At 51.4% G+C, this 25356-nt stretch overlaps 3 protein-coding genes across 5 annotated transcripts; 1 reads left to right on the forward strand and 2 right to left on the reverse strand.

Moving 5' to 3' along the window:
* Positions 1-928: 928 nt before the first annotated feature.
* Positions 929-10180, reverse strand: POLDIP2 (DNA polymerase delta interacting protein 2). Of its 2 annotated transcripts, none has more exons than XM_084651306.1 (11): positions 10044-10180; positions 9732-9813; positions 8539-8636; positions 7555-7651; positions 6977-7052; positions 6159-6266; positions 5741-5877; positions 4438-4464; positions 4103-4228; positions 3003-3082; positions 929-1401 (listed from the first exon to the last, which is right to left on the reverse strand). In XM_084651306.1, exons 1-11 carry the CDS (start codon positions 10088-10090, stop codon positions 1287-1289), a joined length of 993 nt encoding a protein of 330 aa, XP_084507432.1. In that variant the 5' UTR covers positions 10091-10180; the 3' UTR covers positions 929-1286. The 2 variants fall into 2 exon arrangements, with proteins under 2 accessions (XP_084507432.1, XP_084507431.1); XM_084651305.1 differs by having other exon boundaries at positions 9936-10156.
* VMA12 (vacuolar ATPase assembly factor VMA12) lies at positions 10151-14436 on the forward strand. Of its 2 annotated transcripts, XM_084651307.1 has the most exons (7): positions 10151-10546; positions 11187-11271; positions 12151-12224; positions 12399-12488; positions 13000-13042; positions 13704-13816; positions 14000-14436. In XM_084651307.1, the coding sequence occupies exons 1-7, from the start codon at positions 10247-10249 to the stop codon at positions 14093-14095; spliced, it is 801 nt and encodes a 266-aa protein (XP_084507433.1). In that variant the 5' UTR covers positions 10151-10246; the 3' UTR covers positions 14096-14436. The 2 variants fall into 2 exon arrangements, with proteins under 2 accessions (XP_084507433.1, XP_084507434.1); XM_084651308.1 differs by lacking the exon at positions 11187-11271 and having other exon boundaries at positions 10204-10436.
* An 8909-nt stretch (positions 14437-23345) lies between these two features.
* Positions 23346-25317, reverse strand: SEBOX (SEBOX homeobox). Its single transcript, XM_084651309.1, has 3 exons — positions 24993-25317; positions 24466-24653; positions 23346-24315 (listed from the first exon to the last, which is right to left on the reverse strand). Exons 1-3 carry the CDS (start codon positions 25126-25128, stop codon positions 23881-23883), a joined length of 759 nt encoding a protein of 252 aa, XP_084507435.1. The 5' UTR covers positions 25129-25317; the 3' UTR covers positions 23346-23880.
* Between the last annotated feature and the right edge of the window lie 39 nt (positions 25318-25356).

Consider the following 25356-nt stretch of genomic DNA (forward strand, 5'->3'; position numbering starts at 1 on the left):
CTCCCAGCCGAATTTAGCAATAGGGATAAGAAGGATGAAGCCAGCTTCCCACGCCCACACTGACATGTGGGAACAGTCGACACCCAGAGCAATCCCCTTATCAGTTATAGCCATAGCAAAGACAACCCCCACAGCTTTTATCTTTTAACTCTCTAAGCACTACACAGGTTGCAGGTTCCACATTCAGTGCCAGGGAAACGAGGAGATGAAGGGATCGATGCCAGGTAACCACTGCTATTTAAATTGTGTGTGTTTCTGTCTATCCACCGCACACGTACCTATTCATCCGCGGGTGCAGAGCGAGTCTCTCCTATTCCGTCTAGGGAGGTTATTTATACTGCTCTTCAGACTCCACAGAGAGAGGGACAGCAGAGGAGAGGGAACGTCTGGGGGCATGGCCGAACTCAAACCATCACCTGATGGGGGCGGGAAAAGGGGGGCTACATACACACTTTCTGCACATGCAGGTTTCCCATTGGCAAGGGTGCAAGGAGGGAAGACTTCTTCTTATCTGACTGCAACTCGGCACTCCAGGTCTCAGCAGTGTCTGAAAACTACTGCTCCGATTTCCCTGTGCACGGACCCGCCCTGATCATTATCCCCACCCAGAAACAGCTGGATTTAGGGCTCAATGCTGTTCACCCTTTGCACCCATTTGGTTAGCACCCATTGGCAGCAATTCAGGGCAGAGCCTGGCAAGCAACACTGCTCCAAATGGTGCACCCCACGCACTGGCTAACAAGCTTCTCCAGCAGGCGTTTGCTAAACCCAGTGAAGCGTTTGCATTCCAAGGGTGGCAGCACCTTACTGACATGACACAGCCAGCTCACTCCTCCTCAGGCACAGAGGTTTGGACTGATGGAGCTTTGCACAGACTGGGGCAAGCTGGCCGTGAGACCAATGCCTTGGTGTACAAAGGAAGATGGGCTACAACTAGAAGGGCCAGTTTATTAAAGAGAAACCTCACATCCCAGAGAATTCAAACACATTTGGAAAGGGCCCAGCCCGGCTGAGTGGGCCCATCTTCCACAGCAGCACAGTTCTAAACCCCCCAAGCTTGGGCACCAGCCAGCACCAGGGGGAAGAAAGGATCCACTAATACAGCTTATGATGCTTGCAAATAGCCTGAAAGAGTCAGTGTTAAAGTTCAAAAACGCCCCTTTAGCAATGGTTAAAACAAAATGGTTTAAAATATTGAAAAGTTCCATATCCCTGGCTGCAGGAGGGTGGGAAGCAGAGGTCTGCAATGCACGACTGTTCTCCTGGGGTACCGTGCTTAGACTGCTCTACCAGTGAAGGCCAGAGGGAGGCGTCTTCTCATCTTTATTGCTTTCCAATGAGAAGGGAGGGATTCGGACATCAAAGTGGGAGCCATCAGGCCTCTCAAACCGAAAAGTACCCCTGCAAAACAAAGTCAGAGACCAGACTGAGACCAATGCATCACCACGCCCTCTTACAGCAATGGAATGGCAGCTCCGGGGGAAAAGGGACCTTCTGCACTCTGCTGTTGCCGGGGCCTGCCTTTGCAGGATCTTCCCACCGACAGGAAAGCATCTCCGGGCCATGTGACTCACTTATGACAAGGCGGTTAGCCCAGCACAGAGCAGACCATGCTGTAATACAAGGCACCCCACGGGGAGATAGAGGGGAAGAGGCTGAAGGCCACCCCCAGATAGCTCGGACAATGCTTTCCTCAGTCCAGGCCGGAGATAGGCTAGGTTAGGCCATCTGAGTTTAGTTTGCAAATAGGTCAAATTCACATTCTTATTTACCAGCAGAAGCCCCGATGGCTCAGCAACCTGGGATCAGTCCTTAAAGGCCAATCACAGGTAGTTTGGAAGCTGAAGTTTCTGCTTCACGATTTCACAAGGGGAAGATTAAGCATTGAACACACATTTCCATACACAAGTTAGACAAATCAACTCCCCAGCAGGTCTCCCACTGTCTCAGGAAAGCAAACTGCCTTGTGTAATGCAGGATGTGACCTAACAGGGAGGCGTCTTGAGAAGTAAAACAATAGTTCCGAGTCGGATTCTTCATCACCCAAGAAGACCATCTACTAGAAAGGAAGCCATGTGGATTGGCGATTTGGGGATTCCAGCCCCTTCCTCCCCCTTTACTGGAATGGCTTTCTAGCTCTGGAGCCCGTCTTTCCTTTCAGACTGTTTGGGAAGGGAGAGCACTACAATGAGCTGCATTGTACGCCCAGGGGAGCTGTCATTCAACTAGTCAGGAACACCCAACCATGCACGGTGAAAGCCTGAGTTAGCAAGAGCTCACCCTGAAGGGGCAGATCTGCTGTAGTACATATTCCAGCTCAGATAAAAGTGTTTGCAAAGCAGCCCCCAGCTTCTGAGAAAGGTATGCTCAAAGGTGGGGAAGAGAGGTGTCGTGTGACACCTCTCCTAGTAGGGCATTGAGCATCCACATCACAAGTGCACACTTAGGGATTTAATGAAGGAGTGGTTAGCTTTCAATGCTACTGCAGTACATGGGACTACATAAACCGGAACAATCCCAAGCGTCAGGCCTTTGGGCACTGAATTTCAGACTCTGGGAGAAAGTCACTGCACTTCCTTTAGCAGAACCCACTGGAGAAAATGCTAGTGAAGGCCCTAGGGCACAAGAGCTGTGTGGCCAATACAGACCTGCCTCTGGTACTCAAGAGGGAACATGCTGGGGAGTGGAGCATATAAGAAGATAATGTGGAAAGGGCCCAGCTCCTTCGCAAGGGAGAAACTTGAGGAGGAGGAGGAGGAACCAGTTTGGAGCCTCTGCCAAGGCTCATGAGCAGCAGGGGTTCCTGGAGTCAATATGGGACTATCACTACAGCCTAGTTTATGCACATGGGCACCCACCTTTAGTTGCCTTGTCCACACCGCCCAGCTGTTAATTCCTGTCAGAACACCAGACTGTGAGCTCTCTGGGACACAGACTGTCCCAGGGGGGTCCTAATCTCCAACTGGGAACTCTGCATTACCACAATAGTGAAGGTTTCTTACCACATGTGACCACTGGATGCCTGCAGTGAGACATGGCTGCTGTACTGAAATGCTGGCTGCTCTTTGGATAAGACTGGCTCCTGAGGGGACACAGAGACCCCACTGTATCAGACAGATCCCCATAGATTTCTCCACAGCCCACCATTAGCAGATTTGCTTTGCAACAAAATCAACAGAGCTCCTCAGGCTTCAAAATGCTGCTTAGCAATTGTTCCTCTTCCACTTCTTGCCATCACCACCCCCATAATAAAGGCTACACCTAATAAGTAGCACCAGCATGACACCATATTTCAGTCCCCCCCCAGTCAGATGATTGGAAGACTGAGTGAACTAGAACAACCCTCTGCTGACCAGACTTGCACTTTCTGCTGTGCTCCTTCCCGCACAGAGTACTCCTGGGGCAATTCTGCAGGACTGCGCGCCTGCATAAAGCCCCCACCGCCTCTGGCAGGTGGAAAACAGCAGGGAACCAAAGGGAGGCCATGGGGGAAAGGGGAACCACCATCGGCGCAGTTTTGGGCAGAACTGCCCCCAAACAGAGGCGGGGCATGGGGGGGCACACAGGGTTACATGCCCCTGCCCTCCTGCCCGCCCCATTTCTGCAAGCGCAGAGCTGCCCAGCTGAAGGAGGCTGCGGCTCTGCTGACTCTGCAGCTGAACACCACCTCCTGGGTCCTAGTGCCAGTCGTGCTCCCCTTCTGTGCAACAGTGAGTGCTCACGGTGGGGCTGGGTAAGGGGAAGAGGTAGTGGGGATAGAAGGGGGGGTGGAATAGGGCAGGGGAATGTGGGAGTGAGGCATAGATGCTGGAACTAGTGGTGTGGGCTTCAGGGTGATCTCCCACTTCAATGCAGCCAGTGGCTTGTGCTCCCCACTGCCATGCTGGAGCTTTATTTATTTATTGACAAATAAAATTTGCAGAATTTTTCGGTGCAGAATTCCCTCAGGAGTAACAGACAATCTGCAAGGAACTGTACACATGACTCTTTCACCACGCACACCTACTGGAAGTGCCCATTAAGCCACATACTGATCAATCGACCCAGGGCGAGTGCCCCAAATGGAGGCTATGTCTGAGGACAGATATCAGGCAATACGTACCCTTCCCACAACTCCTCGGCCCCGGACAGTTTCCAGGGTGCCAGACAAACTAAATATCCTCCAGTGCCGTTCTCGCAGTTGTACCACCTCATTGTCAAGGTTCTCCAAGCGGATACAGTAACGCCACTAGAGAGGTGAGAGACAAGTCATGAGGAGCTGGAGCCAGCTGCCAATAGGCCAGGTATCAGGTCCACTTGCTGATGCCACAAGCAAAGAGCCACCCTCCCTCAAAACCCATCATGATAAATCTGACCATAGCTATGGTGGGGCTTCCAGCACCCCGCAGCAAATAAACGCCCTCCTTAGGCTGTTTTACAGAAGCACAAGGCACTTACCCAATAGACATGGGAATTCTGGGCTTCCTGTCAAGAGAAATAAACTAGTTTAGTTGATGCCCTTCAGCTCAGCACCAACACTCTGACTTGGCAGTGCCAGACTGACACAGGGCAGCACAGACTGAGGCGCTCTCCAAATTCACCCATGAGTTAGTCCCTCATTCCCAGGGTAGAACTGGCCTGAGCATCTATGTAACTCAGACAGACGAGCTCCAGAGATCCACCAGTGACTGGAGAACTGACCAGTTGTGGGTACCCACGTTCATTATACCCTATATGCTGTTAGAGGATGCCCAATCCACATGCTGTTGGTTAGCAGATGGGATACATACCAGTTCGGCTCTACAGAAGCTTAGCTTTCATCAGGGCCTGCCCGTGTTGTGGTCCAAGGCTGCCTTACAATCCTACTGGTCCTAGAGGCACTGTTTATTTTGAAACTGACCTATATGTGTAAATACCCAGCTCTCCACCCCAGGAGACAGCTGGCTAATACACAAACTTCGTTATTGTGCTTCCTGAACCCCGAGCAGCCAGGTCCTAATCAATTTTAGGAAGTACAGGGTGTCAGCTGAATCCAGAAAGCTTTAATCAGGGAACTCTCCTCAGCCCCAGGGAGAAGGCAAAGTAGTCTGAGGGTGGGTCTACACTACCGCTGGATATCGGGGTTGATTTATCGCGTCTAGTCTATAAATAAATAAATCGATCCCCGAGCGCTCTTCCGTCGACTCCGGAACTCCAGCGCAGCAGAGTCGACGGGGGAGCGGCGGCAGTCGACTCACCACCGTGAAGACACCACGGTAAGTCGATCTAGGTACGTCAACTTCAGCTACGCTATTCTCGTAGCTGAAGTTGTGTACCTTACATCGATTCCCCACCCAGTGTAGACCAGAGCAGAGTGTCAAACCCCAGGGGGAAGACTAAGTGTAACTCACTGCGGCACTGATTGTGCCGGTGCCATTTTACATCTATTACTAACAGCAGGGAGTGTTAACGATACAGGCATTTGTGAAAATTCTCACCTGCCCTTTAGTAGCACCTCTCCCAGAACAGCCCAAGGCATTTCACAGAACTCAACGAACAACTAGCAGAGCCTAGACGGGGATGTTCCCCATAACCATTCGGTCTCATGTTTCCATGTTCACGGCCACTGGGAATAATGATAAGTGAGGATGCAACTAGAACAAGAAGCCAGGTTGCAGGACGAAAGCAAGATGCTGCAGCAGGACTTGGAAAGGACGGGGGTGTTTTAAATGGGTTGGAGAGAGTTACAATGGTGGCCACGCTAGGTAAGACCCAGACCTACCCTCATGCCCATGTAGAAGGGGATGACGGTGACTCGGATATTCTCAGTGGTTTCTCGGTGCACATCAGACAGCTCTAACCAGGGATGATTCTTTTCCTGCCACGCACACAGCGTGTCCCTCGCTACAAAAGGCGGAACTGTAGGGAGTGGAAAGAGAGGACAGTTTATCAAAGTGGCTACAGATAAGCTTCTGAACTCCCACCTCTCAGACAGAGCAGCAGCTTTTACATGGTTACAGAGGTCTGTCTAAGGATGTTTCTGCTAGAACAAAGCCTCTCACTCACCGCAGCATGGGCAATGCACTGCACCTAAGACAATGAGCTGCAGATGTCTGTCTTTCCTTATGAAGGTGCCTTATAGCAGCACATGGCTCCGTAGAGGCTTTCTCTAGGGCAAGGCTCGAGGGGCATGCAGTTACCTTTTGTCTGGTCGTACATAAGAAACCTCTCAAAGAGCTCATGCTGAATTGGCACCTGATCAGTGGAGCTGTAGGGAAGGATGTCTTCATGGCTTACGTAGTCTAGACCTAGAGAAGAAGCCCACATCAGCCATTAAATGCCATCAGCAAAGGGAGCTTCACAGGAGGCATCTCAGCAGGGCAATAAATTGCACTAATGAGCAGTAAAGAAAGAGGGCCTGGCAGAGGAAATCTAAACTAGCAAAACTATCCTCAACCTACAGGACACTCCCTGGCAATAATTCTTCAAGTCTTGCTTTACTACCTTCTTCAAAAGGGATACATACTTCTCCCCACATAAAGCCAATGCTCTTCCTGAGCCACTAGTGGCTGCAGAAGTGTTTATACTATCACACCAGGACTTCAGGTAGAGAACACAACAGAAGGAGAAACAGAGATCCAGCAGCCCTAGAACTAAAGAGGGAGAAAGGAATGCAGGGTGTAGGATCTGAGTACATCTACTGCTAAGTAGAGAAAGTGGGGTTTGGGGTCAACAGCTCAAAGTATGTGAGCAACAGTCAAGGTTCCCTCACTCGCCTAGCCACTGACTCCAGTTGAACACACCTCTTCCACATATCTGAAGAACAGAGCTGAGCATGTCAGTCACTCTACTGTTCTCCAAGAGGCGACAAACTGCACCTAGGACAAGACATTCCAGGGGTAGATCTAGTACTGCCGATACTAGACTATGCTAGCCACGGTACCTCTCACGGTCCTTCTAGCCAGATCTCATGAGAATCTGCACTCTCCAGAAAGCTTAAGAACAGCCATTTACTCACCTGGTATGGCATAGAGGGCTCGACTGTCGTCATGATTCGCCAAGAACGTCACTGCTTCCGTCTGTGACCTCTGAGACTGAAAATAAGGGGGATTTAGCACTTCGAATGCACAACACTGTGTGCGGACAGCCGTTTTATTCTTCTTCTCTCAAGGTTGTACATTTATTTTATATAACCAGTTCAGCTCAGAACAAACATTTCTCTTGTTTTCATCTCCTAGAGGAAATCACAATTCAAACACCAACTAAAAAGAAATTTTGTTGCTACCTATTGCCTGTGTTATACAAACATCACAGAACCCATACTCCAGCATGGGCAAGAAGTTAACCTAGGCAGAAGAAATTGGACCTACTCAGAAGAGTAATGGTTAAACATTTCTGATGATCTTTCTTAGCAGAATGATGACCTGGTAAAACAGAACCAGTCACTCAGTCACCCCTGTTCCAAACATTCCCACCATGGAGGAAAAACATTAACAGCACCCTCCCAGTCTTCCATTACAGCTGCTGTCTGCATCTAAGGAGTTAACAGAAGAGAGAGATCTTTGGGTGTCAAGAACAAGGTTATCAGACACTTACTATATGTGGGCAATCCCGAGCATCTATTAGCACCTGGTAGTAGGTATGAGTTTTGCCTTTGACTTCTTTGGATCCATGCCCAGCTGCACTCTCACTCCTAAACAGAGACAAATTCTGAACACAAGAGCTCCCTTCATTAGCTTACACCCTACTAATATGATTACACCCACCAGCAGCAAGTTGACACAGAGAGTGGGAGGAAGTTTTGTCATACATCAAGTTGCGTCTCTGATAGTGTGGATAAAGTACAAACAGTTGCTACCAGCAACAAGTTCATTCTTAAAGGAAAAGGAGGTTCTGAATACATTCAGGATCTCCAATCACTCCATTTCAGTCAACGCAAGATTCACACCACCCACACATACAGCAATAAATTATGCGAGATGCAAAAAAAAAATCCACGTCGGTGGCATCATAGCCCCCATTTACAGAGACGGAGATGTCTCTCACTATTCAGTCAGTCTTCCCATCTGGGTTATTGCTTTCACTCCACCCTTATTTTCAATGTGTTCACCCCTCAGTCCTATCCATGTCCCACAAGAATCATTTGCGGGGTTCATTAGCTGCATGGAGTGGAAGGTGAAAGACAATGAGGCTCCATCGCTGAGAAGGCTGAACTGAACCTAACTTGCCAAATCTGGAGCCAAGGCCAACCAGTTCAAATCACTAGGAACCTATACAGGAACCTACACCTAAATCCACAGGAGTTTCTTTCCTTAACATGCAATTCCACACCCACTTGTTTTCTAAAGCACACACACCATTCCCTGAAACCTTCCTCCCATCTTTTAACTTAAGAGAAACTATTATGGTATTAATTTAGACTATTATGAGCCGATCTCTCCTAGTTTGGTGCTCACACAAAAGTCACTGAGGCTTTGCCTCACTCTTTCTTAAAACCTCAGTGACCCTGACCAGGAAGAACAGTAAAAGACTTAAATAGAACAGCAGCATGGGAGCAAATGAACAAATGTAAATCCTTACTTTTCTGGAACAGGAGAAGTAACATCCCGATCATACAACCTGGCTTGCCAAGGAAACAGGACTATTCCTCGGTATCCAAACACACTGTGAAGAAACAGCTGAAAGGGGGAATCATAAACTTCAGTCCTGTGCAAATCACAGCCAAGAGATTAAAACCCATTAAAAAAAAAAAAAAAAAAGGAAATGGCTAACAACCTCACACCAATAAAGAGGCAGCATTTTATTATTATTATTATGCAGGGAGAAGTAGCAAGATTTGGACAGAACCTGGATTGATGGGGCAGGGGAGAAGAAAGAATCCAAGACATGCTCCATTTTATGGATCTGGTGACAGAGAGGAGAGTGGTGATGAAGAACGAGGGAATGGAGAAGGCTTGGGATGAGAGAGAACTGGGAATGCAGCTTTGGCCACATTAAGTTTAAATTGACAACTAAACACCCAGGAGATGTGGGAGACACAGGCAGACCTGTGGGCTCGGATGGAGTGAGGTCAGTCAGGACTGGAGAAAGATTTGTGAGACCTCAGCATAGAGATGACAGGTCTAGCAGTTATTTCAGACCTCCAGTAACTCTCTCCCTTGCTGCTGAAAGGAGACGATACTTGGGAAATGAGCAGAGCAAAACAACCGGTGCTAACAATCATTTCACCTTCTAGAGCAGGAGTGGACAAACTATGGCCATTTTAAGTTGGCCCTCGATTTCCAGCTGGCAAGTGGGGTCTGGTGCTCCAGCTGGGGAGCAGGGTCGGGGGCCGCTCCATGCAGCTCCCGGAAACCGCAGCATGGCCCCCCTCTGGTACCCCAAGGGGAGCTGTGGGGGCGATACATGTGGATGGGGCAGCGCGCAGAGGTCCCTGGCCGTGCCTCCGCGTAGGAGCTGGAGAAGGGTCATGCCGCTGCTTCCGGGAGCCGTCTGAGGTGAGCACACCCGGAGCCTGCACCCCGAGCCCCTCCCTACACCCCAACCCCCTGCCCTGATCCCCCTCCCGCCCTCCAAACCCCTCAATCCCAGCCTGAAGCACCCTCCTGCACCCCAAACCCCTCCTCCCCAGCCGGAGCCCGCGCCCCACTCCCTGAACGCCTCGTTTCTGGCCCCACCCCAGTTTCCTGAGCACTTTCTGTGCCCAGATGGGGCCCTCGGGCCGAAACGTGTCCCCGCCCCGGGGCCGGGGCCGGTCGCTCGGGGACACCCACCTGGCCCGTCTCGTATTTGCCGTGCGGCTTCGGCACCTCGAACACGCCCACGGGCTCCAGCACTTTGCCCTCAGCCCGGTTCCTGCGGAAAAACGCCACAGCGAGCTCAGGCCGGGCGGGGCAGCGCCCGCGGAGCCTCCCGGCCCCGGCCCCGGCCCCGGCCCGGCCTCACCCCCTCGGCCCCGGCCCCGGCCCCGGCCTCACCGGGACGAGAGGTGGCGGCGCGGGGGCGGCTGCAGGGCCCCGGGGCCCCCCGCACACAGCGCCCGGAGGCCGCGGCCCGGGGCCTCCCTGAGCGGCAGGGCCCGGCACCTGCTCAGAGCCGTTGCTAGGGAGCGCCGCGCCGCGCCGCCCGACATCCCGCCCGCCGGCGACAACGGCAGGGCCCCGCTCGGACACCACCCCCGGCCCACAATGCAGCGCGCGGGGGGAACCCGCCTGGTCGGCAACGTCCGCCTTCCCAGCGCCCTGTGCGCGCGGCGCGGGCGATCATGTGACCCCCCGGCCTGTCCAAGATGGCGTCCTCCATAGTGGCGGGGGAGCGGCTGGTGCGGGCGGCGGCCTCCGCCGGCGGGGAGCTCGGGCGGCTTCCCCGCGAGCTGCGGGCGGAGCTGCAGGCCGCTTTGGGGGCCCAGGCCGCCGGGCGCGGCCCGCTCGTCCCCTTCAGCCTGCTCCGGAAGCTGCAGGGCGCCCTGCGCCAGGCGGGTGAGAGGCGCCGGCCGGGGCCTGAGGCTGAGCGTCCGCCGGGCTGTGGCTCGGCCGTGAACTCTCCTGGCGGAGCCCGCAGCCAGGGCCGGCGCTGGGGACCACGAGGGGTACCCTTACTTCCCCCAAAGGTCTTCTAGGGGGCCCCAAGTTAGTGTCCGCAAGGCCAAAACATGGACAAAGTTATCCACTGCGAAGCAGCGGAACAGCGGCAGATCGGTAGCTTCACCCCTCTTACAAATTATACATCCATGCATTATAAATCCACATGCTGACACTGCAGCCAAATTTTGCCTTAGCAAACTCTTAAAATCTAAGATTTTCTAGGGGTTTAATTAGCCCCTGGACTCTTGGAAGGTTGTTTGTTTTTAAAATAACATCCAGGGCTCCCAAAATACCTACTCCCCCCTCCAGTAATGGAACCCTAGAACTGACCCTGTCTTTCATCTCCTGAGAGTGCCACAGCCTTGATCTGCCTCAGCTAAAATCCTTCTCCTGGTTCCCATCACCTCTGTTATCCCTTGCTTCTCTGTGGTTGCCCCAAGTCCCAGCTCTCCAGCAAAATGCTGCTGCTCCCTTTCTCACATGTACAGAGAAATATGACCCCAGTGTACTATCTTCAGATTGCTCCCCGTTACTTCAGGCCCCAGTTCCAAGTTGCCTTCCATTCTTGTCTGTAAAAACCTCCATGGATTTTGAGTCACCTGCCCAAATGGATCTTTTTGTCTCTAACTCCCTTCTCTTGTCTAGAACCATCGACCTCTGCCCCTTCAGACAGTGTGGCCAGCATTGGTGCTGACTTCTCTCCAACTTCTGCCTCCAGAGCCCCCTTTTTGTATGTCAGCCTCCTCATTATGTCTATACCTCTGATGTTTTTCTTTCCTTATTGCAGGAAGGATGGCTGTATAATTAAGGCACAGGCCTTAGAATTTAAGGCACAAATTGGGCTTTTTTCATGGTTCTGCCACTTTGGGCAAATCACTTAATATCTATCCCTTAGTTTCCTCATCTGCAAAATGAGGATAATACTAACTTCACAGGGTATTAGGTGGCCTAAGTTTTTGTTTTTAAAATGCATTGAAATTTTTAGCTGGTAGATGTTAGACAAGTGCATAGTATTTATCTCTAACTCCTCTAAACTGTTTAGGGCTCCATCTCAGATGATAGACTTCACAAAGGTTGTACTTTAAAGCAACAGTTAATTTTATCCACAAAAAGTGTTCTCTCAGAATTAGCTGAATGAAAATTACAGTAAGGTGTAAAAATTCAAGTTAAACAGTCAAAATAAAACCCCTCACTTTACAATATTTCCTCACTTACCTTGTTAACACCTTCATTGCTCAAACTGATCTCAAATCTAATTTGAAATCTAGTTATAATGCTACTTGCCTTTCATTCACCCTGGAACTGTGAACCTAGCCTGGCTAGTTTTGCTCTAGTACTCATGTACTAAGCGGATGCTGTTACCTGGAATGGTCAGGATTTTTATATTCTCATTAACTTAATGAAAACAGTTTTGTTTAAAAATAGCTGTTGTTTTTAAACTCTGTTTCACACACACACACACACACACACCTAATGTCTTGGAGACATTTCCATGTTGCATCCTTGATGTTAACAGCTAGAGATCCAGAGAATGACCTGGATGTTACATTTCACTGCTTTGCCTACATTTCTAAACTGAAAGCATTTATAGGAACTCTTTGTGTTGTAGGTTCTCCTGTGTATCTCCATGAGCTACTGGAAGGCAGCGAGATCTATCTCCCTGAAGTAGAGAAACCTCCAAGGGTATGTAACAAGCATGGGATAAATGCTAGTTACAGCTATGGTTGGTACACTGTTTCCATCTCTTAGCTAGGGACGCTAAAACTAGATGTTTTTCATGGGCCAAGAAATGTACAGAATAAACTAATGGCACCTCAGTTCTCATTACAGTTTCTCTTGTTTATTAATTGTCTTTAGAACCCAGAGCTGGTGGCCCGTCTGGAGAAGATAAAGGCTAAGCTAGCCAATGAAGAATACAAGCGGATAACAAGAAACATCAACTGCCAGGTCTGAAGAAAGGCAGGGAAGATACAAGATCAAAATAAACCTGGACAGTCTGTTCTCCACCATACCCTGTGGAACCACCATAAATGTTAGCACAGCTCGTTGGTGGCACTGCCCAGAGATGAATTTGCGGTCCCAGGCTCTTTGGTTTGCTAGCTCAGAGGCAAAAGCAGAGCATCTCCTATCGCTTTCCCAGGACCCCGACTGGCCTATCCAAGAGTATCATTGTTGGCTCCAAAGTCCCTCACCAGGAGGGAGGATTAGTGCAGCACGAGGCCTCTGAAGGGAGAAACAGAGAGGTGCTGGAAGCCTTCCCCCTCAAACAGGGCTGCCAAATCTGTATTGTAACAAGGGAACCTGAGCCATCAGGGTGGTACCCACAAGCCTGTTGATCAAATATAGTTCTAGTCTCAGTGGGGAAGCAGTGCAGGATGCTCTACTGGAATTGTCTCAACTATAGAATTGACACCTAGGGTGGAATAAGGTTTTTATAACCCTGTTCTTCTCCTCTTAGGAACTGAACCGGTACGGGGCTCTGGCTGACTTGGGAAGGCAAGGTGAGTTGTATCAACATAGGAAGAAACAGACAGCGTATGCCCAGCAAGCAGAAAGCCAATTGTGAGAATTAAATCAATTGCCATCTACTCATCCTCAAAGACAGAACAGCCCCACCCCTCTCTGCCTAGCAGGCTGTATTTCACTAGATGGGTTTAATTTGAAATAAGGGACAGTCCCTATTTATACATTAAATAACTACGGGGGACGATTATACAGCATGTCAGAGTTTGAAGGACTTTGAAAAGCCTCAGGCTTGGGAGTTTGGATCAGAAGGGGAGACCTTGGTGCCTAAAGAAGAGATGTCTGCCAGCTGTGACCTAGATAGCCTGCCCAGTGAAACTTCCTGTTTCCAGCTTGCGTCTCTCCGGCTTATGCTGTCCCCCTGCTGCAGTTTGCGGGCCCAGCAATGCAGGCAGAGGGTGAATTTGTTAGTGTTTTATATAGAAATTGCTTCTTCAAAAGAAACAAGTTTTTTCAAAAGCTACCAGGTGTATTTATTCTTGAGTATTTTTCTATCTTAACAATAGGGAAGGTACTGGCAGGTTCAGTTAGAGGTACTATAGCTTACCCCAAGCCCTCTTACATTGCATGCTAATGACAAACAGCTTTTACCTGCAAATGCTTTTGCTGACATCTCTCCTCCCTCCCTTCCATCGGCAGTTAGGTCCATGAAAGCCGTGGTCATCACCATATTCAACTTCATTGTCACAGTGGTGGCTGCATTTGCCTGCACATACCTGGGCAGCCAGTACATCTTCACAGAAATGGCAGCGGTGAGTGTGAGCTGGGACTTCACAGTTTCCATGTTTGTTTTTTCCATCCTGAGCCTCCTTTGGTGTGTTCAGAGCACATTGGACGGAAAGGTCAGGAATGCCATTTCCACTGAGAACGGGAGGCTGATTGGAATGCTTCAGCAGCGTCACTTAAACCTCCCTTATTTCTTCTTGTCCCCCCAGTGTGTGCTGTCGGCTGTGATCGTGGCCTCAGTGGTGGGCTTGGCTGAACTGTATGTGATGGTGCGGACCATGGAAGGGGAGCTTGGAGGACTGTAGTCAGGAGGCTTTCACTTAGACTGGGATCCTTACCCTGCAGGACTTTTCCTCCCCTATGGGTTATTAATTTGTCGACAGGTGTGTTTGGCTTTGGTCCATTGGGTCCCTGTGCCTACTGCAGTTTCCTCACACCATGTTCCTTACCCCGGCCGCGTTTGAAACGAATCACCAGATGCACTGAATGGGGACCTTGTGGCATGGAACAGAAGAGTCAGCAGTCGTGGGATGTTTCAAATCCATGAAAGGCACAGGGGGGAGTGGGGGGCTTATTGCTGCCTCATCTTCTAGCTCTGAAGTTGCTGTCCCTTGTTCAAAATAAATGGATTCTGTGTGCATTAGAATGACCTTCCTCCTGCCCCAAGGCAGATTCCTAGGGTGGAGATGCTGCGTGTGAAATGCCTGCACTGTGTTCCTGGGCAGCCTGGGTGTGTCTCTGCCCTCTGTATCCCAAACCCTGCTCCATCACTTCTGCAGAAGCCGTTACACTTGGTTTCTTTAATGCTCTTCACATTCCTGCATGGTGCACTAGCCAGGCTGTTTTAGGGTAGAGCAGAGTTTATACAGGGCATGAGCACTGCCTGCTCTTGACTGAAGCAGTGGGTGCCTGACCCAGGCCCTGTGCTCATGGTGGTGTATTTTCTCCCCCATGCAGACAGCTGCTCCCCAGGAGAATGAGGTCACCTCATCCCACACTGTTCCTCCCATACTGGGAAATTTCCTAACTCAAAAGGTGTTGCAGCCAATACAGGGAATTCTTTATCGGTTAAGATGAAGTCTAATAGAGAAACTGACCACAGAACTAAAAATTAATGATAGCTTAGGTACAAGTGATTATGACTTATGTGCAGTCCAAATAAAGTCTAGACCAGTAATATAGATACATGTGCTACTTTAATAAGGCCAGTTTCACAAAGCCAAAAACAATTGAGCCAAATAAGCTGGGAGGGATGATTTAAGCAGAAAAATGTAAGTGATAATTGGGAAACATTTAAGAACACCTTACTAGATGCCCAAAAAGATGCAAGCAAGGAAGAAGGATGTACTTATTAAACTGACTTTGTTTAGCGGGGAAAGGAAGGCAGCTATAAAAAATAAATGTGTAACAAATGAAAGAAAGGCGGGAGTGGATAGGGACAAGTCACAAGTTGGGAATTGTAGAAAATGTATAATGGAAGCAAATGGACACGAGGAAATCTATAGCCAGCAGAATTAAGAAGGAGTTTTAAAAATATATTAGGAACAAAAGCAATCGTGACAATGGTATTGGTCCATTACTAGCTGGAAATGGTAGAATCATCAGTAATCAGAAAAGGCAGAAGTGTTCAATAAATATTTCTGTTCTGTATTTAAGGAGGACAGATTATACAGTCTCATCATATGGTGATAATTCCAGTCCACTAGTGTCTCTGGAGGATGTTAACAGAAGCTAGTGAAGTTAGGCATTTTTAAATCAGCAGGCTCAGATAACTTGCAACCAAAATTTTTAAAGAGATTCCTGGACCACTAAATGCTGGTTCTCAGTAAGTCCTGGAGCACTGGGGAAGTTCCAGGAGACTGGAAGCAAGCTAATATTGTGCCAATTTTAAAAAAAGGCAAGCGGAATGACCTGGGTCGTTATAGGCCTGTCAGCCTGACACTGATCCCAGGAAAGATAATGGAGCCGGTGATACAGGACTTGATTAATCAAGAATTAAAGGAAGGTAATGTAATTAATACAAATCATCATGGGTTTATGGAAAACAGATGCTGTCAAACTAACTAATCTCATCAAACAATATTTGGCTGCTAAAGGTAATAATGTACATGGACTTTCAGAAAACCTTTGACAAGGTCCCTCACCAAAGGCTCTTAAGCAAACTAAACAGTGATTGGACAAGAGGGAAAGACCTCTCATGGATCAGTAACTGGTTCAAAAATAGGAAAGAAAGAGTAGGAATAAATGCTTAGTTTTCACAATGGAAAAAGGTAAATCATGGGATCCCCATGAATCTACGCTGGGACCAGGGCTTGTCAGCACATTTGTAAGTGATGTGGAAAACTGGGTGAACAGTGAGTTGGAAACATTTGCAGATGACACTGAACTACTCAAGATTGTTAAGTCCAAAGCAGACTGTGAAGAGATACAAAGGGATCTAACTAAACTGGGTGACTGGGCCACAAAATGGCAGATGAAATTCCATGTTGATAAATGCAAAGTAATGCACATTAGAAAAATTCGTCCCAACTATGCATATAAAATGGGGTTTAAATTACCTATTACCACTTAAGAAAGATCTTGGATTCATTGGGGATAGTTCTCTGAAAACATCTTGTCAAGGTGCAGCAGCAGACACAAAAGCAAACAATGTTAGAAACCATTAGGAAAGGAATAGATAATAAAACAAAATATCACAATGCCACTATATAAATCTGTGGTACTCCCACACCGTAAATAATCCATGCAGTTCTGGTTGCCCCCTCTCAAGTTACATTAATTGGCAAATGGACAGAGCAGGGCAACACAAATGACTAGGTGTCACGGAGTGTGGGGGAGTCCGGGGCCTGCACCCCTCTTCCTGGGATTCACCGTGACTCTCAGCCAGCCAGTAAACCAGAAGGTTTATTGGACAATAGGAACACAGTCTAAAATAGAGCTTGTGGGTACAACCAGGACCCCTCAGTCAAATCCTTCTGGGGCACAGGGAACTTAGACCGCAGCCCTGGGGTTCCCTGCGTTCCACCACCCAGCACCAAACTGAAAACAAAACCCCCCCAGCAGGCTCTCTCCTGCAGCCTTTGTCCAGTTTCCCAGGCAGAGGTGTTACCTCCCCCCACCCCCTCCTGGCTCAGGTTACGGGCTCTCAGGTATCCCATCCCCAGTGAAACTCCCCTGCCACATTCCCAGGTCAACACTCCCCCACTCCCTGCTGCGTCACGCTGGGGTATGGAACAACTTCCAAATGAGGAGAGATTAAAAAGACTAGGAATGTTCATCTTAGAAAAGAGATGACTAACGGGGGAGGGAATGTGATAGAGGTGTATAAAATCATGACTGGTGTGGAGAAAGTGAATAAGGATGTGTTATTTACTCCTTTACATAACACAAGAACCAGGATCACCCAATGAAATTAACAGGCAGCAGGTTTAAAACAAAAGGAAGTACTTCTTCCCACAACGCACAATCAACCTGTGGAACTCATTGCCAGGGGATGTTGTGAAGGCCAAAAGTATAAGAATTAGATAAGTTCATGAAGGATCAGTCTATTAATGGCCATTAGCCAAAATGGGCAGGGACACAACCCCCTAAACTGTGTGCCCCTAAACTGCTAGGCGCTAGGTCTGGAGAGCACGGAAAGGATCCCTCAAAATTGCCCTGTTCTGCTCCTTCCATCTGAAGCATCTGGCACTGGCCACTGTCAGACACAGGCTACTGGGCTAGATGGATCATTGGTCTGACTCATTGGCCTGTCCTAGACTAAGGAATGTTGTTTCACCTATTTTCCTGTCTCTCCAATGTGAATTGAGACAAGTAAAACCTCAGAGGACAACTAAAAATACATCTTCATAAAAGGTAAACAAAGCCATCAAGATAAAGGAGGGGGCGGGAAGAGAGAATGATTAACTGTCATGATTGGGGTGGCGCCTGCACCCCCCAGGAAGCCTTCCTTGCTCTTGAAACAGAGGATAGATTTTGAAAAATATAAGCAGAAACGAAGCCATTTTGGCATCTATCACGGTGGGGGCACAAGAGGCCAAAGCTCTCAATCTGAGAAAGGGGGATCCTTCAGCCAAGGGGCTTACAGTGTCTGGGAATTCACTGTGGTGAGAAACCTGCTTAGACAAAGATTGTAAATTGCTAACATTCAGTTTTAGTCACTAGAAAGTGTGTTTTACTTGTAACCAACCTGTGTCTTCTATTCTTCTCTCTTAAACCTACCTTCTTTGTTAATAACTTTGTTCTTGTGTTATTACAAAGCCATCCCAGGGCTGGCCACTGAAGTGAAGTGTGGATCTTCAGCGGAACCACCAGGCTGGAGGGCCCTTTGTCTCATTGGAGGCAGCAAATTTAACTTCGGTTGGGTCCAGCGAGAGGGACCGGATGCTGCAATGGAGCCATTTTGGGACGACTCCGAACACGAAGGGCTGTTGGTATCGCCCTGCAAGGAATGACCGAGGCCACTGTGCTGTGAACATGCTGCTGGTGTCAGGGCTCTGAGTCAAACCTGCACAGCACAGATGCACCCGGGGTTACAGGGCAGGCAGAGACACAACCCCATACTGGTCTGGGTGAAACCCCAGAGTCACATGGGGGAGTGGTAAATAACGAAGACGACAAGTCACTGATTCAGAATGATCTAGATCGCTTGGTAAACTGGGCGCAAGCAAACTGTGTATTTTAATGAGGCTAAATGTAAATTTACACATGTGGGAACAAACACTGTGGGCCATCCTTATGGGCTGGGGGACTCTATCCCAAGAGCAGTGACTCTCGAAAGGATTTGGGAGTCGTGGGGGTCATGGTGGATACTCAGCTGAACGTGAGCTCCCACTGTGATGCTGAGACTAAAGGAGCTAATGAGATCCTGGGATGTACAAACAGGGGAACCTTAAGTAAGATCAGAGAGGTTATTTTACCTCTGTATGGCACTGGTGTAACGGCTGCTGGAATCCTGTGTCCAGTTCTGATGCCCGCAATGCGAGAAGGATGTTGATAGATTGGAGAGGGGTCAGAGAAGAGCCACAAGAATGATTAAAGGATTAGAAAGCCTGCTTTTTAGTGATAGACTGAAAGAGCTCGATTTATTGAGATTAACAAAGAGAAGGTTAAGAGGTGATCACAGTCTGTAAGTATCTACATAGGGAACAAATATTTATTAATGGGCTCTTCAATCTGGCAGAGAAAGTTCTAACCCGATCCAATCATTGGAAGTTGAAGTGAGACAAATCCATACTGGAAATAAGGTGTACATTTTTAATTGTGAGAGTAATTAACCATTGGAACAACTTAGACTCAGACTTTAAGGCGAGAAGGGACCATCGCGATCATCTAGTCTGACCTGCACATCACAGGCCACAGAACCTCACCCACCCACTCCTGTAACAGACCCCTGACCAAGTTACTGTCATTGTCAAATCATGATTTAAAGAGTTCAAGTTACAGAGAATCCAACATTTACTCTAGTTCAAACCAGCAAGTGACCAGTGCCCCATGCTACAGAGGAAGGTAAAATCCCCCCACCCCCAGGGTCTCTGCTAACCTGACCTGGGTGAAAATTCCTTCCCACCCTCAAGTATGGTGAACACTTAGACCCTGAGCATGTCAGCAAGACACCTGGGAAAGAATTCTCTGTAGTAACTTGGAGCCCTCCCCATGTAGTGTCCCATCTCTGGCCATTGGGGATATTTGCTACTAGAACTCCTAGATGGGCCACATGCCATTGTAAACAGTCCCATCAGACCACCCTCTCCATAAACGTATCAAGCTCAGACTTGAAGCCAGTTAGGGTTTTTGCCCCCACTACTCCCCTTGGAAGGCTGTTCCAGAACTTTACTACTCTGATGGTTAGAAACCTTTGTCTAATTTCAAGCCTAAATTTGTTGATGGCCAGTTTATATCCATGTGTTCTTGCGTCCACATTGGCACTTAACTTAGATAACTCCTCTCCCTCCCTGGTATTTATCCATCTGCTGTACTTATAGAGAGCAGTCGTATCTCCCCTCAGCCTTCGTTTGGTTAGGCTAAACAAGCCAAGCTCCTTGAGTCTCCTCTCAAAGTAGGTTTTCCATTCCCCAGATCATGCTAGAAGCCCTTTGCTGCACCTCTTCCAGTTTGAATTCATCTTTCTTAACTATGGGAGGCCAGAATTGCACACAGTGTTCCAGAAGAGGTCTCACCAGTGCCTTGTATAATGACAATAACACTTCTCTGTCTCTACTGGAAATACCTCACCTGATAAATCCTAGGTCTGCATTAGCCTTTTTCACAGCTGTGTCACGCTGACAGCTCATAGTTATCCTGTGATCAACCAACCCAGGCCTTGCGTCCCCTCCAAGGGGCATAGGGGAGTCTCCATCACTGACAATCTTTAACTCAAGGCTTGATGTTTTTCTAACAGCTCCACACTCGGAATTATTTTGGGCAGTTCTCTGGCCCGTGCTATCCAGGGGGTCAGCTTTCATGATCCCAATGGTCCCTTCTGGCCTTGGAATCTCTGAGATCCCCGCACCTCGGGAGGCCTGGGGGCTCTCTTCGTGGCAGTGGAGGGGCGGGGGGTAACGCAACCTGTGCCGCAGGGACAGAGACTAGCTGCTCCCTTGCTTTGTCAATCCATTCCACCACCACAGTGGGGACCAAGCTGAGCGACCTCAACCCCAGGAACCAGGAACCATCAACAGCGAAAGGGCACGCTTGTTAAAATCCAAGCCCGTGGGTGTCTGCCATGCCCAGCAATAGTAACAAATGCTGTCATTGTAAATGCTGGCTCTGGGGTGACGGTAACACTGTGTTTGCCTCTAAGCACTCCTTGGGCAGCTGTTTGCATCTCTCTGGTTGGGATTGTGGGTGCTCCAGCTGCTTGGATCCTCACCCAGTCCAGTCAAGACAAATGAGCCCTGCTTGTACAAAATAAAAGGCATGTGTGACCTATTTCTGTGCAGAGGCAGAGTGAATGCTGCAGGGTGGGATCTCATAGGAGTTTGACTCCCTCTTGTACTGGTCTAGGTAAGATTCACCCAGCTTCTCACTCCCTCTTTGCCTAAGTCCACTGTAAGTAAAACCGGCCTTCAGGGTGAGATATCCTCCTGCTTACATCTGTCCCACTGCAGAGGTGCACTTACCTTGTTAGCATCAGACGCAGCTGGTGCCCCAGTTTCTCCACTGGTGGAGCGGTTTAGCTCTCCTGCTGAGCCCAATTCTCCCCCATCCCAGGGTAAGCTGAGACAATCCACAAGGAGAAAAAACAAACTCCCTGAGCTACAGTCGCTTCGCAGGGGCGGGACGAACCACCCCAGTAATTCACCGCTCTTTATGCAAGGCTGGCTCCACAATGGCCCTTGCCCAGCCCTGTCCAGACTCCTTGAGCCCCTTCCCCTGGGAGAGAGAAGAGGCGAGCTGAGCCTAACCTGCCCTGCCCTGGTCACCACCTTGGCAGAGAACATACCAGCAAATCCTAACCACCTCCCTGACCCAGCCTCATTTTCCAGCCTCAGGAAAATGGGCCTTCTTGTACCCAGCATGCGCTGTTAGAGCTTGCAGGTCCCATGTTCACGGGACTGCAAGTCCCAGCATCCCTTGGTGTTTGGCAAAGAACAAGTCCCAGGAGCACACTGAACTCTGACCCCTCTAAGCCCTGTTCCCCCTCCACAGTCACTGTTGCATGTGGGGACGAGGCCTCTATTTCAGGTGAATCTTTGGGGGTTTATTCCCCTGGCTTTGAAAAAGCACCTAGAAGTGTAAGTGGAGCTCTGCAGGCAGTTCCCTCCCTCACGCTGTGACTTCCCAGACCCACATGTTTGAAAGCCACCACGACTGGACAGTGGCCTCAGTAGTGTGACTTGGTGGGGACAGGTACCAAATCAGTCCATTCCTAAGAGTTGGGTCCTGTGCCAGAGAATGTGATGGGCTTTGAAATTACAAACTAAGCTTTTGAAAGGTGACGTGCCAAGCAGCTGGGACGTGAAACCCCTGTAAGATCCCGACATAGGGCAAACACAGTGCCAGAGATGTTCAGTGTAGACAAGAATACCTGGAAATCGCTTCCTCGTTCTCTTAGGGCACAGGGTTATTCCCATCAACTTCAACAGTGCAGGACCTAGCCCTCAGCGGCCAAGCTGTGAGTCCAGGGTTCTGTGTGTCCCCAGCACCACAAACACCTTGAGCCCAGTAAGAAATACAGCTTCCTGATTTGCACCAGAGACCAGTGATGCCACCCACTGCTGCAGGAGAGACACAACTACTGTACTGTTGTCTGGCAGAGCAGCTTGCAACATTGGCTGTTCCGTGTAAGGGCCCCAGCTCCTGGAATCTGGTGATTAGGGAGAATCTTGGCTTTCATTTAAAACAAAGCTAAGTGGAGTGTCTGGCCCTCATGAGTGCAAAGCTTGAAAATGTGACCCAAGTGCTCCCCAAAGACTCAGAAACCCGACAGCAAAGATGACACCCCTCCCACCCTCCCTTATTTTGATAACTATCAGGATTTTTAAGCCAATCTTAAAAATTGGGACTTTGGGGGGGGGGGCCTGATTCGTGGCTTTTGAATACTTGTCTTTGGGGCTCAGCAATTCAACCGGCACATAGGCCCAACCCTACTAGCCTGTTGCGAGGGTGGGGGCTGGCTGTGCCACATTCCCCTCTGCATCACCTTTCTAACCGGACCAGCAGCCTCCCTCTGGGGGATGGGTTTGGGGTAGATAATTTTCAGGCCTGGACCCAGCTGCTGAAAACCTGTCCCAGAATCCCCTTCCTCTGGGCAGAATCCCAGCCACCGAGCGAGCCAGCAGCCATGGGGAGGGCTGGCAGAAACAGCCGCCGCTGTGCCCAGGGATCGGACACAGCAGGGCCCTGCAGTGATCCATGGCAGCAAAGAGAGATTCCGGTGGCCCCTCCCCCCAAGCTCCCCTCTGCAGTTACTGGCAGGCAAAGAGAAGGGGGCTCCCAGGCCAAGTCCCCATGCGGGGAAGGTCTACTGCTGCCAGGGCTGCAGCGACGGGGGCTGGCAGGGCACCCTGCCGGTCAGGCTGCTCCGCACACAGCTGGCTGGATTTACTGCTGAGCATGGGGAACTACCTGCCCCACTGGCCAGGCCTGAGCCTTGACACCATCTCCTCAGTGCTGGGAGCCCCCCCTCCGCTGCAGCTCCCGGAGGCCCAGCTTGGCCAGGGAGGGGCTAGCAGGTGGGCAGCACGCCAGGAGCTAACAATGTTGATTAATGTTCTGATGTCTGCTAAGCCCCTTCTAAAAACACGCTTTAATATTTCTGATATGTGCAAATCTATTTTGTAACCTGGAAATGTTACATGGTGCCGGGATTAGGTAATGTAGATAAATTCTGGGGGGGGGCCCGGCCACAATCATTTGCAAATACAGCCTGAGATTAAGGTATTTTTTTGAAAGATTAGTTGGTATTACCACTGATTGTGATATGCAGGACCGGGCTGCAGCCCCACTTTGCCAGCCCGCTGCACAGACCTGCATTTAGGATATTGGATGGTATTGCAAAGATCTTAAGGAGTCAGTGCAATAATACTTCCGATCTAATGAAAATTACAGTGCTAAGCTGGGGAGGGGGCATGGCCACCCATTTATTATTGTTACGGAATTGCTTTGGAAGCACACACCCAAGAAAGCCAAGAGCCAGAGGTCACCCCGCTGCACACCCTGGGAGCAGAGCCCCCCTCCAGATTAATTCAGCCAGGTACCACCGCAGGGGTTCAGACACTTAACCCTCCATGTCCTGTGGCAACCCAGAGACTCCAGGGCCCAGCTGCCATTCAGGCTAGTGTTTGTTCCAGTTCCTAGTGGTTAGATGGAGTGGGGGTTGGGAGCCTAGCAGCAGGGAGCTGACACAGCTAAGGGCTGTTTCCAAGTTGGCAGCTGCTCCTCCCATGGCAGCCTGGCCTCGCTAGCTGGGTTTGCCCCCATGGCCATGGGCAGCAGTTTCCAGCTGGCACTGCAGGTCCGAATGCCTTGCCCAGCACAGAGCCCAGCAGTGCCTGGTGCCAGCTGCTCAGTACCAAACTTCAGAGGAGCTCAAGGTGCCAGGCCTGATGGTTGCCCCCTGCAGCACCCGCCTCGGCTGGGCTCACGCCTAGGGCTCACCCAGGTTGGTGACGATGGCCGCGTTGTAGATGAGGTCTGAGATGTACCCGAGGGAGGTCTGTGCAGGGAACATGTCCCAGTAGGGGAGCCCCTCACCAGCCCTGGGCTCTGCTCCCTGCACCCCCGCCTGGCTGGGGCTGGCCAGTGACCACTGGGCTCCCCCCTGGCCGCAGCGGGGCTGGCAGCTGTCCTCCCACAGGAGCTGCCCCTGGAAGGCAGAGCCCAGGCTGGGCAGCGCTGGGCCCGGGCACCGGAGCTCGGGCACCTGTTGGCTTCTGGCCCCTGGGCACTGGGGCAGGAGGCAGCTGCCCTGGGGCGGTGGGGGGCAGGAGGGGGGCGGTTTACTGGCCAGAGCCCTCCCGCAGCGCGGCCGCTCCAGCTTCCCGCTCTTGATCCTCCGTGCGCGGCGGTTCTGGAACCAGACCTGGGGAGAGAAGGGCTGTGAGGGACTCCCCTGTCCCGGGCCGCAGAGCCCCGCTGCCGCCCACCCCAGCCCCATGGCGGCGCCCCGCGACCTCCCAGCCCGCGGGACACGGCGGGGCACCAAGGGCTCCCCCGCCCCGCGCCGGCTCACCTGGATCTTGGCCTCGGGCAGCTGGGTGAGCTCGGCCAGGCGCTCGCGGGTGCCGATGTCGGGGTAGGGCAGCGCGGCGAACACCCGCTCCAGCTCGCACAGCTGCCCCCGGCTGAACGTGGTTCGCTTCCTCCTCCGGGGCCCCGCCGGGCAGCCCCCCGCGCCCCGCTCCGGCTCCGGGCGGCTCCCTGCGGGCAGGGGAGACGGGGAGAGCTCAGCCCCCAGCGCCGCTCGCAGCCCCGGCCCCCGGGAGCCTCCCCGGCACCCGGCCCGCGCCCCCGGGATCCCCGCCCCAGCTGCCCCGGCCCGCGCCCCCGGGATCCCCGCCCCAGCTGCCCCGGCCCGCGCCCCCGGGATCCCCCGCCCCAGCTGCCCCGGCCCGCGCCCCCGGGATCCCCCGCCCCAGCTGCCCCGGCCCGCGCCCCCGGGATCCCCCGCCCCAGCTGCCCCGGCCCGCGCCCCCGGGATCCCCGCCCCAGCTGCCCCGGCCCGCGCCCCCGGGATCCCCCGGCGCCCTCCGCACCGACCTGCTCGGGGCTCGGGCCGGCGGGCCAGGGGGGTGCCCCGGGCGGGCGGCGGGCAGCGGCCGGAGTCTCCGTCGGGGAAGAAGAGCCGCGGGCTGAGGAAGCGGCGCGGGCCGGGTGCGGGTCCCGCCCCGCTCATTCTCCTGCCGGGGGCTGCGGCTCAGCGCGGCCGCCCGGCGGCTCCCCGGGCCTTTTATCCCCTGCTCCGCTCCCCCTCCCCGGCCAGCAGCTCCCAGGGGTCTGGGACCGCCCAGGGCTTTGATCCCGCCGCCGTCTGACACCCGCGGGCTGCCCGCCCCAGCCCAGCCGCGCCCGTCGGGGGGATCCCAGCCCAGCCCCCCCAGCCCAGCCACATGCTCCAGCGAGC

Source organism: Lepidochelys olivacea, assembly GCF_965140295.1.
Source record: "Lepidochelys olivacea isolate rLepOli2 genome assembly, chromosome: 17".
NCBI classification, from domain to species: domain Eukaryota; kingdom Metazoa; phylum Chordata; order Testudines; family Cheloniidae; genus Lepidochelys; species Lepidochelys olivacea.

Coding starts and splice junctions, on each gene's coding strand:
- POLDIP2 (XM_084651305.1), bottom strand. CDS start 10,090: ATGTCGGGCGGCGCGGCGCGGCGCTCCCTAGCAACGGCTCTGAGCAGG. Junction 4,465..5,740: donor CCTTCTACATGGGCATGAGG/GTAGGTCTGGGT, acceptor TTCTCTTGACAG/GAAGCCCAGAATTCCCATGT. Junction 1,402..3,002: donor GCATCCAGTGGTCACATGTG/GTAAGAAACCTT, acceptor TTTGTTTTGCAG/GGGTACTTTTCGGTTTGAGA.
- VMA12 (XM_084651307.1), top strand. CDS start 10,247: ATGGCGTCCTCCATAGTGGCGGGGGAGCGGCTGGTGCGGGCGGCGGCC. Junction 13,043..13,703: donor GGCTGACTTGGGAAGGCAAG/GTGAGTTGTATC, acceptor TTCCATCGGCAG/TTAGGTCCATGAAAGCCGTG. Junction 13,817..13,999: donor TCTTCACAGAAATGGCAGCG/GTGAGTGTGAGC, acceptor TTGTCCCCCCAG/TGTGTGCTGTCGGCTGTGAT.
- SEBOX (XM_084651309.1), bottom strand. CDS start 25,128: ATGAGCGGGGCGGGACCCGCACCCGGCCCGCGCCGCTTCCTCAGCCCG. Junction 24,654..24,992: donor CCGGCCCGAGCCCCGAGCAG/GTCGGTGCGGAG, acceptor CCCTGCCCGCAG/GGAGCCGCCCGGAGCCGGAG. Junction 24,316..24,465: donor TGCCCGAGGCCAAGATCCAG/GTGAGCCGGCGC, acceptor TTCTCTCCCCAG/GTCTGGTTCCAGAACCGCCG.